Source organism: Solanum verrucosum, unplaced genomic scaffold (genome assembly GCF_900185275.1).
Source record: "Solanum verrucosum unplaced genomic scaffold, falcon-dt-bn FXZP01000195.1, whole genome shotgun sequence".
NCBI lineage: Eukaryota > Viridiplantae > Streptophyta > Magnoliopsida > Solanales > Solanaceae > Solanum > Solanum verrucosum.
The window spans coordinates 215,810-232,879 of record NW_026020164.1 but is presented as its reverse complement, the minus strand read 5'-3'; the positions used below and the strand labels follow the sequence as shown (position 1 = coordinate 232,879).

General features: G+C 32.3%; 1 protein-coding gene across 1 annotated transcript in view; it reads right to left on the bottom strand.

Moving 5' to 3' along the window:
• LOC125828729 (uncharacterized) overlaps window positions 1–12,396 on the bottom strand; it is a 30,038-nt gene extending 17,642 nt beyond the window's left edge. The window contains exons 1-9 of the mRNA XM_049508067.1: window positions 12,259–12,396; window positions 12,046–12,123; window positions 10,927–10,976; window positions 10,753–10,806; window positions 10,514–10,566; window positions 8,103–8,175; window positions 7,579–7,640; window positions 3,344–3,412; window positions 2,116–2,221 (exon numbers count right to left, since the gene is read on the bottom strand). Of these exons, the coding sequence (XP_049364024.1) occupies window positions 2,116–2,221; window positions 3,344–3,412; window positions 7,579–7,640; window positions 8,103–8,175; window positions 10,514–10,566; window positions 10,753–10,806; window positions 10,927–10,976; window positions 12,046–12,123; window positions 12,259–12,396 (683 nt within the window). The remainder of the gene's footprint in view (window positions 1–2,115; window positions 2,222–3,343; window positions 3,413–7,578; window positions 7,641–8,102; window positions 8,176–10,513; window positions 10,567–10,752; window positions 10,807–10,926; window positions 10,977–12,045; window positions 12,124–12,258) is intronic.
• Between the last annotated feature and the right edge of the window lie 4,674 nt (window positions 12,397–17,070).

Sequence of the window (17,070 nt, the reverse complement as noted above, 5' to 3'; positions counted from 1 at the left end):
ATAGAAGCAGCTATTCTTTCTTCAGAATGCACAGTAAAATTTTACTTGCATCTAATAGCAGTATATCATATGCACAAAATCCAATATATTTTGAAATTTGAAATGAAACACACTTCCTCTTGTCAAGATCAACTTTGCAATGTCATTGTCTCATTGATATTGCCTTCTAATATCGAAGTAAATGAAAGCAACTACTGGAAACAAGAATGTTAGGGTGTTCACAATCAGACAGGATTGTATGGGATGTCTTAACTTGATTATTTCCCCTGTATCTTGATATATCTTTGTTTCCTTAGGTTGCTTACGAGTGTTGTAGACATATGTTCAACAAGATATAGACCATTACATAACAGAATCAGTACCAGTTCTAGATATTAGAAATAATAAGGTTGGAAATTTTGGTATCGGAGGAGTATGTTTTATTCATCTGAATTGTATGCAAATTTACAAGACAACAAATCCACACGTGTTATTCATCCAAAGAGTACACAATTTATAGTAGAAATAAATCAAATCAAAAAGGAAACTAATCCCTTGTTTTCTAGTAATCCAAGAGTTAAAAGGGTTCTACTCTGATCCCTAAGTATCTGAAACTTCTTAACTTATCATATTTGAGTTAATCCATTTTCATAACGGGATACAAACAAACACTCTATGAAGATCGACGATTGAGGCCATGAGCAATCATTGGATAAACAGACGTTGATTGGCAAGATCACCTTTTGATAGACGTTCTACATCAAAAAATTTTGTTTTAGTAGGAGGTAATTTGTTGTCCTATAAACGTAAGATATAGAGTGTGGTTGATCAATCTAATGTAGGTGCAAAATATCAAGCAACAATTGTAGCAACCTATGAGCTAGTTTGGATTCAACAGTTTTTGGAGAAATCAATAGATGGAACTTATGTGTGATAACCAAGCGGTCCTTCATATCACATCGATATTTCATGAGGACTAAGAGCCTATTTGGCCTGGTGGTTAATAGTCCAAAAGCACTTTTTTGAAAAAATTAAAGTGTTTGACCAATAAGTAGAACGGCTTTCAAATAGAAGCAGAAGCAGTTTTTCTAAGGTTGGGAAGAAGCTAAAAGTTTCTGCTTCTTAAAAAAAGCAGAATCAAAAAATTGTTTTTTCAAATCAAAGTACCCCTATTATTTATACTTATATACTAATATATCCCTTGTTAATTAGAGCATATCTCATAAGTTTCCATTTAAGAATTTTATTTTCATTTTACACAATAGATTCTTTATTTAATTTTATGTTTTAATTTGTGGAATGATTTTTTAATTTATTTGGTTTGATGTTTTTAATTATATTTAAATCATCATGTTAATATTATATCAATATTTAATATTTTCTTTGATTTATCTATGTACAATATTGGTTGGAAATTTGTAATATGTACTTTTTTTATTAAATAAAGATAAAAATTAATTAATTTTTTATAATAGATAATTAAAATAATTTCTCTCTATAAAATAATCTTAATATTAAAAGTGCATTGAAAATTGTCCATTTTCATAATTTGACTCTCAAAAGTACTTTTAAAAAAGATTAGTAAAACACAATTAGCTTATCAAACAACACTTTTCAAATGAATTAGTCAAACACAAATTGTTTTTTTCAAAAGCACTTTTATGAAAAGTTACTTTAATAAAAGTGTTCATAAAAATACACAGTTTTTAGTCGCGTGGCCAGCAGGTTCTACGCAAACTGAGATTGACTGCCACTTTGTTAGAGAAAAGATACTTCGCGTAAATATTATTACAATATTTGTGAAATCAAGTAATCAGCTTACAGATATTTTCACCAAGTCTCTCATATTAATTACATATGCAACAAGTCCGATCATATGGCTTGAATCACCAGTTTGAGGGGGAGCGTTAGAATAGAAATAGGAATAGAATTGGTATATAGTATCAAACGTGGAAAATGATTGTAATGTAGTGTGTATAAATAGGGCTCCATTATGTCTCACATGACTGATATCCATCAACTTGAGGGCGAGTATTAGAATGACTTGAGGAAATAATCAAGTTGAGCTTTTCACTCAATTCCTCCCTTCTCTTATTTTTCCCAAAAGAATAATCATAGAGAGGGAAAGACCATTACCTATGTTGAGCTGGAAAATAGTAAAGCAGACGACCTTTATGACATCTAGAATGAACAAGTGTTTGTTCAAGGCCTTCACCCTCAAGCATCACCATCTCTCTGGATGCTGCATTATTTGCATTGAGCGACTAAACTGATGTGATTAATACTCATCACCTCAAGCTACAATAATGTTCATACAAAAAGAAAGCATAACAAAAATAAGGAAGCAAAAGCAGTTTCTTTTTTAAAATGAAAAGCGGTTTGACAGTAGAAACATATCAAAATCTAGACCATCAGGGTGACTATTGCAATTCTGTTAACAAAGCTCAATTACAACCATAATGATTTTGTCGAGGTTCCAAATGAGAAACTCAAGAAAACTGTTCCTCATATCTGTTGCAGGAGGAATCAAAGTGAAAATAAAGACTTAAGGACACATTTACAGCATGTCAAGGAAACCAAACATCTTTTACCATTACTTTGTTTAAAGAAGCCAGTACATGAACCAGTACGAAGCAAGACAGGAAGTGAAGAGACTGGTTTTGACATCAATAAAGAAAAAACAATCAAATTTGTACATTATTAAAAAGACGGAAAGAATCCTCCATATTAAGCCAAGTGGCAGCCTCACAATTGGCCACTTAGCATTGCTAAAAGAAAGAGGACATACCTAACTACTTTTGTAATAAAATAAAATTCTGAATTTTGAAATTCTAATTTCTTTTTAATTTATCCCACTGTAATTTTTTTGGAATTTAAATAATTTCTCTCATGATAGAGGCCAGTAGAAATGGCAAAGAACCGCGTCTTTAATTTTGGGAGTCAAGAACCTAACTGCTGAAACGCGTAATACATCATGTCTTCAACCCAGCTTATATTTCTTATCAATACACAATTCTTTTCCACTGGATTATGGTTTTACAAGGTCGAATAATTGTTGATATTGGTCGTTTTGATATAAGTAGTGTCAAGATCCTGTTGCAATTATTTGCAGTCGACTACAGAAAGCAATAGATGAGTTGAGATCTCAAGCCAATTCCTTGGAGGCCTCTAGAGAAGTACAACCTACATTGAAATCTTTAAGGTATCTTGAACTTGAATTTTCCATTTAAATTTGGAATTGTTTATCATTAATGGGCTTTGGATTTAAGTTGGCTATGTGACTGTACGTAGGAATGCAATTGAATACCCAGATCAGAACCATGGAAATAAAATAGATGGTACAAACATAGCACAAAAGACGCACCATAGCGATCACAGTGATACGCCAAGAGTAATCCCACATCCAGTATCAGCTTTCCAAGAGTTTTAAAGGCTGCAAAGCAAAACATAAATGTTGAAAAACTCAGCAATGGTAATATCCTGAACAAAAAAATATTTTTACCATTTTCAACTACCAAATCTTGTTAAAATTGGTATTATTTAAATATTACTGATGCATCATAGAGCGAGAATATTGCAGAGGCACAGAGAATTGTTTCAGCATTCTAAAACAAGGCAGGCGGCAACATGATATGAATTTGTACTGTCCTTTTTAATATTTGATATCTAGCATCAGGTTATACGAGTATATAAGTTGCTTTTAAAGACAAAACGTTTATGCATTCTTCTTCTTCTCATTCAGTCTTTTGAAATTCCCAAATTCTCACACCCCAATTAAACATAACATCCCCATGCCCAAACAAAAAATGAAATAGAAGGGTCAGATCCTGAGATGACCAAAAGTTCACTCTTTTGAAATTCCCAAATTCTCACACCCCAATTAATCATTCAGATTAAGCCTATTAAGTCCATCTGTTTCTTTTTTAAGAAAACCTCTTAATGGATCTAAAAAGATCTGAACGAATCAGATTTGTAGGAGAGTCTTAATACATCCAGACTTGTTTAATACGCTCTAAAATAATCACACGTCGCTTTTGTTTCTCTTTGTGCGGTTTATTTCTCTCTCATTACAAACTTTCTTCCTCTCTTTTCTCAATCAAACATCATTTTTTTTCCTCTTTGAACTGGTAAGTTTTCATTGTTTTTTTTATATTAACAATTTTTTTGAGGTGTATTGATGTTTATCAAGAACACTTCACATCTACCCTTTCAATATTTGTATACAAAACTTTTTGAAGGTTCTACTGCAACAAGAAGTTGTACCTATCCTTGTCCTAGTGTATGTTTTGTATCTACTACTATAGATATAAATACACCTAATGAAGTTGAAGATGTAGTTGGTGACAAAAATGATGGAAGTCTTAGTAATTTTGTATCTCAATCTTCAATTTCGACTGAAAGAAAAGTTTTGAGATGAAAAGAAAAATTTTGTTGTCTCAATTGGAAATTGATGAGAAGAAGAGTATTGTTTTAGAGTTATTGACTAGAAAAAATAATATACCTAGCTTTGAAGAATGAAAGGGAATATTAGATGGTCTTGGATGGGAAGAACCATTATACCGTACAACTATTAGTATATTTTGTGAAATTATCAGCTACAAAAAGCATGGACGATGCTACAGGTTCACAAGTTAGAGAATTGAATTAAGGTCATCGAAAACAATAGGAATTCTTTAACTTTTCTAATTAGCTAGAATATATGTTAGGCGTTGATAATGTGAAACCTTCTTTATTATTGATTAGTTTGATAATTTATTTTATTAAAAGATGTTTGTTGAATTCTTTTTAAAAAATCATGTTATAATAATTTTTATATTGAAATATAATTTTTATTAGCATATCATATAATTTAATTTTTTTAATCAAATATAAACATTTAAAATATTATTTTTATTAAAAATTAATATTATTTTGACGAAATAAATTTTTTATAATATTTAATTTGATATGCACATTCAAATATCGAAAACAAACTGTCTTAATCATTCAGTGTTCACATCTAGAGACCACATCTTAATATTCAGATGTATATTCAAATCTAGTCATGTAGATCTTAATGCACATCTTAATATTCAGATGCTTATTCAGATTCAGACATCTTAATCTTAACGGAAACAAATGAGGCCTTAAGAGGAAATACATTATCTTAAAAGAAGCAAACTAAAGCTCAAAGCTTTATATAAAAGATTTACTCAAATTCAAGATGTGTACATTAAGGGGTTGCTGGCTATACAACTAGCATAGCTAATACCATGTTTGGTAGCATTAGTTGTTTTGTACAAAATTCAGCATTCCAAGTATGATGTTTGATTAACATTTTACAATCCCACACACATAAAACATGTATAAGTTATAAGTTGATTTATGTATTATTTAATATTGGATAGAAGATGAAATATCTAATACATGGATAAAACAATTAAAATGACAAATTTACCCTCTGTCACGCCATACTTAAGTTTATGGATTTGATTGTAGTGCATCATATGCCAACTATATACCTTACCCTGCCTCATTTTTGAAGATCAGAAAATTTATCATGCATTGTAAACAAATATTTTATTTTAAAAAGTATATAATGTATATAAATTTCTAATACAACAAACCAAACAACCAAAGTAGTAATTCATGCATTGTAATCTTTGCATTACTTATTCCTCTATAACTAATCCTAGCATAACTAATCCTGCATAATTAATCTCTGCATAACTAATCCCTACATAACTCTAATCAGCAACCAGAAGCCTTTGTATAGGCTTACAAAATCTAAGAATAAAAAGTTACCTACCGATGTGGAACTAAAACTTACTACATGATAAGGACAACTATTATTATCTAGATAACATTGACAACTAATATTATCTAGATAAGGTTGACAACTAATATGAAGAGGAGGTGCATCGGTATCCAATGACCAAGTGAAGAGATGTGAGAGGTTGGCTATGGTAGATCTTAGGACAAGTAGAGGTAGGCCAAAAAAGTATTGGAGAGAAGAGACTAGACAGGACATAGCACACCTGCTATATACCAAGGAGAAAACCCTAGATAGGAAGATATAGAGGTCAATGATTAGGGTAGAAGGTTAGTAGCTAGTCGAGCATTGTCTACTTTCCCCTATCAATAGTATTTTTAGATTCCCTACTATCTAATGCTTAGATTTTATTATTACATGTTTCCGTTTTTTGTTATTGTACTACTCCCTCCATGCCATTTTATGTGACACCCTTTCCTTTTTTAGTCCATCCCAAAAAGAATGTCACCTTACTATAATTAGAAACAACTAAACTTTAAGATTTTCCTTTTATCTTTTACCCTTAATGAAATTAGTTACAACCACACAAATATCTAAGGATTATTTTAGATCACTAGTTTTAAGACTTTTCCTTTTATTCTTAAATACCGTGTCAAGTCAAACGGTGACACATAAAATGGGACGGGGAGAGTATTGATTTTTGCTACTTATTTCTTTTCTTCATTATTTTTTTAATGACATTGATGTCCGAGCCAACTTGCACTCACCTCAACTAATTTCGTCTACCAACATGTACTACGTAACTCTATCCACTAAGGCTAGAACAAATGTCTTTTCTCCATTAATTTCACAATTGTATCTATTGTATTTCCTATCCTACTGATTTTATACGCTTTACTTGAGCCAAGGGTCTATCAGAAACAGCTTCTGCTTTCACAAGGTAGGGACACACCATCCTTCCCAAACCTCACTTGTGGGATTACACTGGTTATGTTGTTGTAAGGTTGACAACTAATATAAGGTGATAAGTTTGTTTCATCATCATATGGCAAGTGGTTGCATTAGCATGTGATAAGTTGTTGTATTAGCACGTGACAAGCTCCTATGCCAGAAGCTCTCAAATGAATCTTGAAGATCCTGGTAGTGAGTGGTGTTGAGGATGGTGGTGACAGTGGCGGGCTGGCGGCATGTAGAGAGAAGGTATAGGAGAAGGGAAAGTTGTGGTGCCAGTAATGGAGGATGGCAGTGACAATTGCGGCGGGGAGAGAGAGGAGAACGGGAGGTGGTGGTGCCAATAGGGTGTCAAGGATGGCGGTGCAAATGGTGGTAAGAGATAGAAGGGGAAGAAGTGGAAAAAAAAAGTGTATCACACGCTTAATGTTACAAGCGTAGTGCCACATCAACGAATTATGTCTAATAGACATATTTTGGCTTGGGTTCAGGTACTAAATAGGTACAACCCTTAGTTCAGATGTCTAAATGAAAAATCCAAACAAGTATTAGCGGCTACATATGTATTCAACCATAAAAAATTGCATGATGACTTATCTTTCATGCTATCCCAAATAATTGCCCTTCCTAAAAGGACAAAATTGCTTACCAAATGTTACATAACCATAACAGTTTGCATAGAATCCACTTCTCCACTTGTACAATAATATTTTTTCTTCCCTCTAAGTAAAATAAAGATAACTTGTAGCATTCACAAGCTTCCCCTGTAATCAGATTTCTTATTGATACCAGGACATTATAGGACAAAACATCTACTTGGTATCTGATCAGAGTTATGAACAAGCTTTAACCCACCAACTAACAAAAAATAAGACAAAAATTGGGTTAGTATCTACCTGTTTCAAGTTCTGGCAGAGCCTTATGTGGCCATATATTTGACCCACAATATGATGGATACCTTCAACACAACTAAAATTTAGCTGCATGAAAATTAAGCATGCATATGCAGTTTATCTCAATTCAAAAGTAAAAGCATAAAAAGTAGTCCCTCCATTCCACTTTATTTGACACTATTTCCTTATTAGTCTATTCCAAAAAGAATGACATACTCCTATATTTTCTTAATGAGAAGCTTTTATAGCCATACAAATGCTATGACATGTATAAAGACTACGAATTTCAAAAGTTCTATTGCCACACGAATGTCATGGCATATTTAAGCACAAGTTTCAAAAGTCTTCATTTCTTTATTAAACTTTACGCCAAGTCAAACTATGACAAATAAAGTGAAACAGAGAGAATAACAACTACATCTCATCTTTCTTTTCCTAAGTAGTGTGACGACTTAGACTTCACTTCAGCTCTCAATTCTACACTATATTCACTCAGTTCTTTACGAATGAAGCAGTGAAAAATTTACCGTTCAATGAGGGATTGCTCTGTTGTAGGTACATCTAATATTGGATTTGCATAGAAAGATCCTTTCAGCAAATCTGCACAGGCAAATCCATGACACATTTTAAATTCGTCAGAATGATATATTTAAACAACAGCAATTTGCATTTTTGAGGAAAAGTTAAATAAGTGAAACCAAGATATTTGCACACATAATATACAATAAAGAGATATCAATGTTATGGTAGACAAATAGCTTATTAGTAATTGTCACTTCTCCAGCAATTTGCATTCTCTGCATATTTGTTTGAACACAAAGTTAAGAAACTTGAATAAGTAAACTTTTGAGTTTCTTGACTTTGTGTTCAAACAAATATGCAGAGAATGCTCTATTTTACTTTGTGAAGCAATGTCTTTGTAATCAATGAGGGTGGGTAAACTTTTTCTAGATGTATCACAACAAATTTGCAGCACCCTAAATGCAACCATTGTGCAGCAATAGTTTATTCAAACTTCTTTGTCCCAATTGACTTGTTAATCCCGTGTTCTTTTAATCTAACTCCAAAATTAACAATTACACTCATATGGCAACTTGAATAAGTAAGACGAATTTATGAGTTCCTTTTTTAGGACCGTGGTGTCTGGGCCAACTTTTGTACATCTCGACTAATTCCACGAGATACCTACCACCTCCCACCAGCAACAGAAGACGAATTTATGAGTTTCTTAACTTTGTGTTCAAACAAATATGCAGAGAATGCTCCATTTTACTTTGAACACCAAAGGCAACAACTTGCATGAGAACTACGAAAATATAGGGAATAAAGTGCAAAATTGCACTGTTCTCACATTTTCTGACAACTTTCAATCAAACTGCTCATGGAATGGTGACCTGGTAGAATCATACCAAAATTTCTGGCATGTCCACTGTGTTGGAACAACAGTTTGTGATCATTGGTTAAGCATTGTCATACCAAATTCTCTAATTGTCTTCCTACACCTCCAGTCTCTTTTTAGTTTGATAAGTTACTTGCCACTTGTTAGATGATACTCATTGTTATTAGGGGTTATTCAGTGACATGGGTACTTCTAGTTTGACCATAAAACAACTTAGCAATCCATTTCATCCGGATTTTGAAAGCTAGTATCTGTCTCCTATAACCCATCATAGGTGAAGGCCTTCATATGTCCTTTTGAATGATTTGTGAGACCTCCTAGTCGAGGGGAACATAGAACCAGAGGGTTATATAATAACATCATGGAGAGGAGGACATCTACAAGTAGCTTTAGATATCAGTTTTACCAATCATTCCCATTATGGATTCAGTTGATATTATAATTTAAACTGCTGAATTTTGTGGATCTTTTTAAGTTCCAATGTTGTTAAAGGATCACTTGAGGCACACTAAAGTCCAGAAGCTAGGTGCAGTGAAGGTTGGATGCTTCTCCTCGCAAAGGTAGTACTCTAGTTCAAACATCAAAGTATGTGCCTCAATTGCCATTAGTTCCATGTTTTAAGGCCAACGCCGAAAAATAAATAAAGTTGGTAAAAGCAACATGGACAATTAAGATTAGCATGTTAGTAATTAGGAATATAATATAAGATTCAGTACAAGCTAATCCAAATAGAAACTTAATATTGTACTAATAACAATTTCAAAATGATTTGAATATGATTAACATGGTAAACTCCATATATTTCACTTAATTTCATCTTTTTCTTTCTTGGTCCATATGATTTTATTTATATCTATGTAATTGTGTTTTCTTCACATGATATTATTTATATTTTTCACCAGTCCCTTTCTTTACTAAAGCATGCTTGAATTGTATATTGCACTTAAAACACCAACCTATACTTGGCGTTTTTCTAGTTATAGGGATCATTTGGTTGAGTGTATTAGAAAAAAAATGCATGCATTAGCTTTGTGTATTATTAGTATCTTGTTTGGTACATAGTTTTAGCCTATGTACACTCTATTGCGTATTGAGGTGTGTATTACTAATACCATGGATTTTCATGTATTAGTAATACAAAGGGTTTCAACACATGCATTAGATTGATTAATGACATGACTATCCCTCAAATCCCTCTCTGAGACATTTCCCATTTTCCAAAGCTAAAGAGTGTGGGGGGTATTTTGGTAAACAAACATTTTCATAGAAGTTATGAAAGACTTGTTATTTCTAATGCATCAAACCAAATGATGTTATACGAAATAATGTCCGCATAACTACTACCAGCATTACTAATAATCCACCTTATACAACATTATTCTTATAAACTCTACCAAATGACCCCTTTATAGTCTTTGACTAAATGATGAGTTCATCTTCATTAGAAATCACACCTTGTTTGTTTGAGTAATCTAGTGTGCTAGACTATTTGCTGAATGAAACAACAAAACAGTCAAATTTTAGTAGGCAAACTCCTACCTAGCTTTCCGGATTCGAGCTTTTCTTTTCCATGACTCCATCCAAAGTTGTACCTAAACATCATTGCCAAAAGTTGTTGAAGATGTGGGTCAAAGAGAATACATGGACGTACATAAGCATAACTGCATAACCATATTTTTTTTTAAAAAAAGATATGGTTGGAGTTCTAAATAGATTGCAAAAAGCTGGTGATATTCAAGATCAAAGAAACAAAAATAAAGCATTAGATTATGGCTCACCTGCTATTAGGGTCTTCAAGCTCCCTTTTCACATCTTCAGGAAGGTTGGCTAACCTTTTGAAGAAGAGACACTGATTATATGAACAGTTCACTAATATTTTCCTATACACATACAATTTCATGCGTCTACCTATCTTTGATATACAAATAATATTTGATGTCTGAATTTTGTACCTGGGACCAAGGTGGAGAAGATTCCGTCGCCACAGTGAATAACCAGGAACCTAGAGAATATAGTAAAAACAAAAGAGGTATGAAGAAAAGTAAATTCACATTCATGTCGTGAACATGAAACAGATACAATACGCACTTCTATAATCAATACTCTTCAAAAACTCCAAGGCTGGGCTTTTATGAGACTTCAACCAACTTCTACAAGATGTCCAGATCTTACGATATTCAGATTTTGAATCTGTCTAGATCTTGAGTTGGTTAGGCTGGATCCCTCTTTACGTGCTAATTATGTTTCTGATATTAACTCTCTTACGTTTACCAACTAGTTAGTTTATCCTTTCCCTTTTGATGCAAAAATAGCACCAGATGCATCATGTTTGACAATATACATATGTTAACAAACCTTTTAAGGGTTTGAGTTTTCAATTTAGGGACCAAACAGCTCCCACACTAACAAAGAACTTAAAGTATTTGCTGATCGCCCCTCACTAGGAATTCTCATCCTTTTTGCTCCATTGGTGACTCGAACTCACAACCTTCGGATTGGAAGGTAGGGCTGCTTACCATCCGAGCAACTCCTTCTTGTCAAAATATATATATATATATATGTATATTTGCTGACAACATGTCAAGACAAATGATTTTATCACCCATAAGAATGTGTGTGGGTACTGGGCAGGGGCGGAGCCAGCATGTTCTTAGGGGTTCAGAACCCCTTCGGCGGAAAATATTACTATATATACATGATTAAAATTATTTTTAGGTATATATAATAGATGTTGAACCCCCTTGGACTAGTTCGTGTGTTCACTTCTTCAGATTTTGAATACTCTTATCGAAAATCCTGGCTCCACCACTAGTACTAGGTATGTATATAGATATGAATTTAAAAGATACTGAAGGACAAACACATTACTTAATTTCTGTAAACACTTGCACAAAAGAACAAACAATTGAAATTCAAACCAATGAAGAAATCCATCAAGTATTTTACTATAGTCAAATTCGAATATTTTCGAAGTGAATCAGAAAACTTCACAATAGCAGAAGAAAAGTAAGTTTGAGGCAGTATGTAGAAGAAGTGAATACTAGTAACGTATTGGAGCGGTGAAAAGTTACCTCGGATATGGATAGAATTCCAAGACCATTTGGGCCAAAACCTTGTTCTATTTTTGCCGATAAATCAGCATTTTTGTCCTATTTGATCCACAATCAAGAGACAAAAATAAGCATATTTGACAAAATTGAATTGCAAAAACGAAGAACATCAGTATCATATTTTGGTTATTGTTATTGTATTTTGAAAGGAAACGCCATGAATGAAAAGGTCACCTTTAGTTGGGTATATGGTATGGAAACAGTTGAAACTTTAGGGGAGAAGGAACTCATCGTGATGGAAAGGCGAAGAGAGGGAGAATGAGGTTGTGTCAGTGTGCAAGAGGGATTCACTGGGAATATTCGACTCTGCATTGCTATTTGCTCAAAGCCGCCCCACCACCAACAGGTCAAGTTGTATACTCTTTGACAAACTTATCGAAAGGTCAAATTCATGGAAAAATTACACAAATCCACATTTTAGTTTACTTATTATCATTATTCTCTATAAGTTTTATAAATCTCCAAAATCTCTCATTTTCGCGCATCAGATTAGTATATCAGCGCTTATATTATTGTATCTCGCGCATCAGATTAATGTATCAGCGCTTATATTATTGTATCTCGCGCATGTGTCAGCACTTATATAACTCTGATACATTAATCTGATGCGCGAGATACAATAATATAAGCGTTGATACATTAATCTGATGCGAGAGATACAATAATATAAGCGCTGATACATTAATTTGATGCGCGAGATACAATAATATAAGTGCTGATACACTAATCTGATGCGCAAAAATGAGGGATTTCTGTAATTATAAACTTTTAAGGGATAAATTGTAATTTTGCCTTAAAAGTATGTGATTTCTGTAATTTGTCCAATTAGAATATACTTGTTTTGGTTCTCATATGTATATTATAATAATAACAATAATAGTGATACAAATAGTTTTCTTTTTCTCTTTTATCTCACTCAAACTCGCAAGTTGACTCCCACCCTTTTTACTCTCTTCGTAACCTTCGGATTGAAAAGGTTGGAAGTGAGGATTGCTTTATCCGAGTAACTTCCTCTCGTCACTCTTTCTTTCTTTTCATTATTTTCTTTTCGTTTTTTTCTTATTAAAAGGCCTGTGGAGGATTGATTTTACCACGGGCATGTTTGGAAAGTCACTCTATTAATTAGATTTGGTATAATTGGGTGTAATTTCACAAACTGACATATTTAATTGGTCATGTAATTATTTGGTTAGTAGGTAATTAGATGTAGTTGAAAGGGGTCATCGGATGTGAATTGTTGGTAATTTAAATAGTGTAATCACAAGCTGATTAGTATTTTAATTTTTTTGTTTGTTTTAATTTATTTTTAGTTCTATTAATTTAAATTCTTTTTTTTATTATTATTCTAAAAATATATTTTATTTTATATTATTTATATCCCATTTCTTTCTCATTCTCAACCTTTACCGACTTGTGAGTTCATGCAATTTTTCATATTATCTATTTTATTTATGTATTCTATGTTTTTTTATTAGCATTATTTTTTAGTATTCTAATTTTAAATCGAAAGAAAATTCATTGTTAAATAAGGTTATAGATTTATGTTTTTCTTTTCTTTTGAATTATATTTATGTATGTTTATGTTGAAATTTGACATACATTACATTTCTTTGCAAATTTAGAACTTATGTTATATTTTCAATTTAATTTGTTTTAGTAGTATTGACTTGATATTCACATTGCATGCCATTTATTTTTTAGTTAGACTTGTTAGATTATCTTTTTAATAAATATTTTCATAATTTATGACATTATATTTATAATATTAATATTTTTTTAAACATGTATTTTATGTTTTTCATAGAAATCTAGTACTTTTAGTTTTTATTATTAATTTAATTAATATATACTAATTTGAAAAACATAATTAATTTTTTATAATATTAGTTAAGAATATATGTTTGTTGATGAATATATTTCCAAAAGATTTTATATATATATATATATATATATATATATATATATATATATATATCATTTATAAAGTCTCTTACTTGTCTAATATAAGTTTTTAGTTTTAGATAATTAACTTTATTCTAAAATTTTAATATAACCTTATGGTTCTTCATATACATACTAGTAAAAAATAGCTCGTCCGGTCCAATAATATTATGCTATTAATAAAAAGAAAATACATCAAATCAACCTTACTTGGCAACAAGATTTTACTTTAGCATTTTAACTACGTGATGTTTATTTAATCCCTTTAATAATTTTGGCACTTAAACTATATGACGTGACATGGAGAGTGAGCTCACTCTTCTAAAAGCGTGTGAAGGGAAAATGAAAAATTAAATTATAAGATTATACATGTCATTTTTTTATTGGCTAACATATAATAATATTTTTAATTTTTATTATGATATATTAACTTTTATTTTAAAATGTGAATTTTCTTATTTAGAGATAATGAAATTTGTCGATCCCATTCTATTAATAAAATTTTAATATTTTTTTTCTTTATTTTGTTGTCTTCCCCACCTCCTCCTACCTTTAATCCGTAGAAATGCCCAGTTCTACCCATTACTTTCATTCCACCTGCCCTTTAGCAATTCACTATTCTATTCCTCATTACTTTATTATTGTTGACATTGATTTCACATAATCCAACGCCAATATCATTGTTACAACCATTAATTCCACAACACCCACCACTAATAAAAATAATAATGGAGAAGAATGGAGTGATGAGGAAAACATATTCTTAAATAATTGAATTCAATACTCAATAGTCACATCAATTTCACAATACCCAGTGTGAGGACATATTCATAGATCCAAATTTCCAATTAATGTTCTTACAACTTCAATCTCACCAATGGAATGAAGATTAGAAACTCAAAAAACAGATCACTTAAAATTCAAGAAAGTTAATATTTATAAAATGTAAGCATCAAGATTTTACTTGTGATTTAGGCATAAACCTTATTGATAAAAGATGTGAAGGGCTATAGCTAAATAGACCATTATTGAAAGAAATTAGCGTCAATTTCAGTTGGCATTGTTGAAAATATTTAGCTTTCAATTTTTAATTGATATTGTTGAAAAGATTTAGCTTTAATTTTTTACTTCCATTGTTGAAAGAATTTACCTCCAATTTGGGGCTTATGATGAAGCTCTTTGTTAAACAAATGAGCCCACATAATTTTAGATATTAATTAATTAGTGTATAAGTCCGAAAAAAATATTTAAAGAAAAAGATAAATTGGTGAATAAGCAGAAAGAAATTAAAAAAAATTAATGACATGGTGCTTACATGACTATGACATGATGGGTGAGAGTGGTATTATAATTTAAAAGTGATATTGAATTCACTTGAAAAATGTTAAAGAGGGTAAATAAACACTCACGTAGTTAAATTACTTAAGTAAGTCATGAGATATTCAAATGTTATTCTAGGAAATGGATATAACCTAGGTGTGTTCTTAAAGTTGATTTAAGAAAAGCTTATGACACCTTAGAGTGGAGTTTTCTAAAGAAGTTGATCATTGACATGAGATTTCCTGCAAAATTTATACAATGGATCATGACTTGTGTTTCTACAGTATCCTACTCCTTGATACTTAATGGGGGGTTTGACTACGCCTTTTAAAGCTAAAAGAGGTATTAGACAAGGGGGGCCTATGTCCCCATACCTCTTTGTTTTGGCTATGGAGTATTTGGGAAGAGAGCTTAACCAACTGAGCATGAATGGCAACTTCAATTTTCATCCAAGATGCAGGAAATTGAACAATGTTCATATATGCTTAGCAGATGATTTATTGATGTATTGTAGGGCAGACCTTATCTATGTTAAATTGTTGAATGAAGCTTTCCTGAGATTCTCTAAGGCTTCAGGTTTGCATGCAAATTTGGAGAATAGTTCATTGTATATAGCTGGAGTTGCTGACCACACCAAAGAAGAACTGCTAAAAGAACTTGGATATGTTGCAGGTGTACAACCCTTCAGATACCTGGGAGTCCCTCTAGTATCCAAAAAACTTAGTGTTAATCAATTCTTACCCCTGATAGAGAAAATTGCTGCATAGGTAACATGTTGGTATGCAAAGTTACTTTCATATGCTGGGAGGGTGCAATTGATCAAATCAGTTTCATTTGGGGTACAAGCCTATTGCTCTCAGATTTTCTTAATTCCCAAGAAAGTTATGAAAAGCATAGAGCAAATCTGTACGTAGAACATTTTTGTGGACTAGATCTGTAACTGTATCCAAGAAAGCATTAGTGGCTTGGGAGACTATATATAAGCTTCATGCAGCTAGGGGCCTTAATATCATGGACTTGTGCCTTTGGAACAGAGCAACAATACTGAAATAATTGTGGAACATAGCTAGGAGCAAAGAATGTTTATAGATCCGGTGGGTACACACTTATTTTATAAGAAGGCAGCACATTGAAATATTCCAAATACCTAAGAGTGCTTCTTGGGTTGTGAGGAAGATCCTGACAGCTAGAAACTGGGTAAGGCATGGTGCTTTGAACAATGCTTTTGCAATAACCCAAATTGGAGATAAATATTCAACACATATGATGTATAAAAGATTGATGCCCAGTATCCTAAAGTCCATTGGAAGGGTATAACATTACATCCTAGTATTCATCCAAGATTTAAATTTATTATATAGCTAGCGATACACAAAAGACTGGCAATTGTGGACAGACTTGTAAAGTTTGGGATCCAAGTTCCTCGTGAATGTGCTTATCGTGGATTGACAGATGAAACTTTTAGTCACTTGTACTTTGATTGTCAGATTACCAAGGACTTGTGGAGAAGACTGTGTATATGGATGGGCTATCCTAGAGTCATTCAAGATTGGTAGACAGAAGTGCGATGGGTATGTCTAATGGCCAAAAAGAAGTCGGGACGAGCTGAAATAACGTGTAGTGTTTTTGGAATGCTGGGGTATATCATCTGGAGGGAGTGGAATAGAATCAGATTTCAACATGGCAAGGTGAAAGCTGAGAACGTATTAAAGAAAATTGTGATGC